The sequence below is a fragment of the Penaeus chinensis genome, chromosome 20 (assembly GCF_019202785.1).
Source record: "Penaeus chinensis breed Huanghai No. 1 chromosome 20, ASM1920278v2, whole genome shotgun sequence".
Lineage (NCBI taxonomy): Eukaryota > Metazoa > Arthropoda > Malacostraca > Decapoda > Penaeidae > Penaeus > Penaeus chinensis.
In genome coordinates, this window is record NC_061838.1 from 1,108,067 (window position 1) to 1,111,359 (window position 3,293).

Here is a 3,293-nt window from a genome sequence, read left to right on the forward strand (position 1 = left end):
TTTTTTTGTTTTTTCATTTTTTTTCTATTTTTTTTTTTCTTTTTTCTCCTGTCATCTGTTCATCCATCTTCTTATTTTCTATTATTTTTCTTTTTTCATTTCTTGTTCCTCTATATTCCATTTTTTTTTTTTTTTTACTCTATATTTCTTTGTCTTAATTTATTTTCCCGTTACTTATTTATCCATCTTCTTCCTCTTCTTCTCCTTCTTCCGTTTCTTTATCACCTTCTTCTTCATCTTCTTCTTCTGCTTCTTCTCCTCCTCCTCCTCTTCCTCCTGCTCCTCCTCCTCCTCCTCTTCCTCCAGACACCATAACACCACACATTTTAACCAAAAATAAACACTCCACTCAAACGTCAAAAAAGAGAGAGAAAGAGAGAGAGACAAACGAAGAACCAAGAAAAGAAATAAAGCGAAAATATCTTCCGCCTATATAGGCCTATCCAACAGCATCCACAGATCTTCACACGTCTCAGATCTCTTGTCATCTTAACCTCATCTCACGAGGATCCTAATCTGGAGTTAATCTTAGTTAATCTCAAAGGAAACTTTGTCATGTCGTCAGCGTGGAAAACTTTGAGTGGACAAGGACTTGAGAAAATCGGTTTAAGATGAATTTGAGAGGTGGGTCGGGGGGAGAGGGAGAGGGAGAGGGAGAGAGGAAGGGGAAGAGGGAGAGAGAGGAAGATGGAGGGAAAGGGGGTAGGTAAGTAGGGTTACCGGTTTCTCTTATTTTGGGGAAATTTATCAAGGTTTGTAGGTTAGCGGAATTATTTACATTACAATCTTCACCTTTGCGTTTATTTCACCTTTCATTTCTATCTTTTTTTTAATAATCTGAAGATTTAGTACATGTACGCGGAATATATTTGCTGTATTTTTTTTTTTTTTTTTTTTATCCAACATGTATTATTTGAACGTAAAAGTTTGTCAGCTTCAATTAGTTGAAGACCTTTGCACAGCCTTATGACATGCCAGTGCTTGTCAACATTCATATTAACGCATCCAATTAGTTTTGGATCAGTTTTATGTACATTTTTATCTCTTGGACTTTATTCTAACTTATCAAAGCAGCCATGTATCGTAGAGAAAACTCTTCTATTTGAGACTGGGTATTAGAAACAGGTCATAAAATTCATCTGTATATTTTATTATGAATACTGTATATATATATATATTCACACGTATATCCAACAAATTACATTTTTAAAAAAAATATAGATGTTTACAAAAAGTATTTATTTTTTTATATATATATATTTTTTTTTATCACAGTCTATATCTCCGTCTTCCAGCGGGCGGCCACTGAGATATCCATAATGGGCGTGGCTGTGAGAGGTTTGTGGGCGTGAACAACATTCCTGCCATGCGCGGGGGCGTGGCAGAGCGTGCAGTCGAGAGTCACCAACGGGGAGAGGGGGATGGCAGCTGGTGCAGACCCTGGGGGGAGAAAAAAGAAAAAACACGTTAGTTCCGCCATTCTTATCTTGGGGGATAATCACCTGTATTTCTATTCTAAAAAATGAAAAGGTGCAAGGACCTATTAATTTACTTCCAAGTCTGAATGAGCGAGAGATTTCAATGAGGACATTCTAGGTTTGCTTCACCAGAGACTCCTTAAAGCCAGTGATCGGAATTCTGCTGGAAATCAATAGTGGACTGGGACAGGCTTACCGTGGCGGCGGGTGACTAGGAGGCCGACGGAGGAGGAGGCCTCGGGGGCGCCGGGGCTGTCTGGTGCTGCTGCAGGTACTTGCAAGGGCGTCTCTCCAGGGCTCTACCCGAGGAGGGGCACCAGGGGTCTCTGGAGGGCCAGCGCGGGCACGAGGCCGCCCATGGGGAGGAGGCCGCCGTAGGTCGGGTACAGAGGGCGGTTCTGGCGCTCGATCTCGGCCTCCTTGAGGCGCTTGTCCTTGGCGCGGCGGTTCTGGAACCAGATCTTGACCTGCGTCTCCGTCAGGCTGAGCGAGGCGGAGAACTCGGCGCGCTCGGCGATGCTCAGGTACTGCTTCTCGCGGTACTTCTTCTCGAGCGACAGCAGCTGCTCCGAGGTGAAGGGCGTGCGCGGCTTCCGGTTAGCTTTGTGCTTGCGCAAAACTACCGAGCTGGGCAGCTTGGGGAGCGCCGGCGATCCTGTGGGAAGGCAAGACTCGGTTAGACTCCGGCCGCGGATGCAAGGGCATTGGGAAACGCTCATGTACACTCGGGAGAGGAAGGCCCTGCCGAGGGCCTTCCGACGGGCTAGGGCAACTTACCGTGGACGGCGAACTGGAAGTACGGGTGCGCGGGGACCCACTGGGCGGGCATGGCGCTGTGGACGGGCCTTCCCGCGGGCGCCACCGCAGGGCTCACGGACCTGTCGGAGTCGTGGCTGGCGAAGGACACGTCGCTGGTGGCGCTGCAGGAGGAGGCGGGCCGGCACTCGGGGTCGGGCGAGGGCGTGGGCGCGCGGACGCTGCCGCTGTCGTCGTTGCCGAGGATGGCGTCGATGCTGAAGGACAGCTTGGGCTTCTGCGCGGCTTTGTGCTCGCTGACGGCGGTGGATCGCTCCATTTTTTCGAGCGTGCGGGCGGCGGTGGGCGAATGCGCAACAACAATCCACGAGTGCTATGAGAAATCTACCAGCGCCTCGGTCGGGCCGCTATTTATATGACCGAAAAAGGACGGGTGGGCGGAGCCTCCGCCATCGCGGGCGGAGTCACGGCCGAGACCAATGAGATACTGTGTTGGCAGCTGCCATCATGGCGGCTCCGGCCCATCTACATACACACATTTCACTTCCTCCCTCGAATTTTCATCCTCTTTAAAGAAGCAATCTCCACCTTTATTCCGAAAGCACTCCCAAAATCAAATAGCAAGAGAGAAAGAGACCGAAACGCACAGCAAATCCGGCGCCCCTCATATGGCAATCGCGGACCATCCATCGCCACGGGCCCGGAAGCCCCGCCCCCGCCGCCTAAATAAACAACAGAGGGCAGCTCATTCGCTCGCACGCCGGCGACCCTCCAGCGCCGCGGCGCTCCTTGCTCCCGCTGGAAAGGCAGAATAAACAACCTTTGAATTATTACGTTTCATATTTTAAAGGAGGGGACGGGGGAGAGGGAGAGGGAGGAGGGGGCGCCGAGGGGACAGGGGAGGGGGTTCGGCTGCGTAAGGGAATCGAGGTGTCGAAAGTTCTCCCAAAAGCTTGAGCTTAATCGTCCCCGTGTTGATGTACGGTGCTCATTTACATGTGAAGTGAAGTGCGTGCGTAATGGGAGTGACGTCTCGAAGCTTGTGTGTTGATGGAAGCT

At 49.9% G+C, this 3,293-nt stretch overlaps 1 protein-coding gene across 1 annotated transcript; it reads right to left on the reverse strand.

The window, feature by feature from the left end:
• Positions 1 to 787: 787 nt before the first annotated feature.
• LOC125036080 (homeobox protein MSX-3-like) lies at positions 788 to 2,628 on the reverse strand. The gene is made up of 3 exons (XM_047628468.1): positions 2,256 to 2,628; positions 1,675 to 2,133; positions 788 to 1,440 (listed from the first exon to the last, which is right to left on the reverse strand). Exons 1-2 carry the CDS (start codon positions 2,551 to 2,553, stop codon positions 1,778 to 1,780), a joined length of 654 nt encoding a protein of 217 aa, XP_047484424.1. The 5' UTR covers positions 2,554 to 2,628; the 3' UTR covers positions 788 to 1,440; positions 1,675 to 1,777.
• Positions 2,629 to 3,293: the final 665 nt, after the last annotated feature.

Coding starts and splice junctions, on each gene's coding strand:
- LOC125036080 (XM_047628468.1), bottom strand. CDS start 2,553: ATGGAGCGATCCACCGCCGTCAGCGAGCACAAAGCCGCGCAGAAGCCC. Junction 2,134..2,255: donor CTTCCAGTTCGCCGTCCACG/GTAAGTTGCCCT, acceptor GCCTTCCCACAG/GATCGCCGGCGCTCCCCAAG.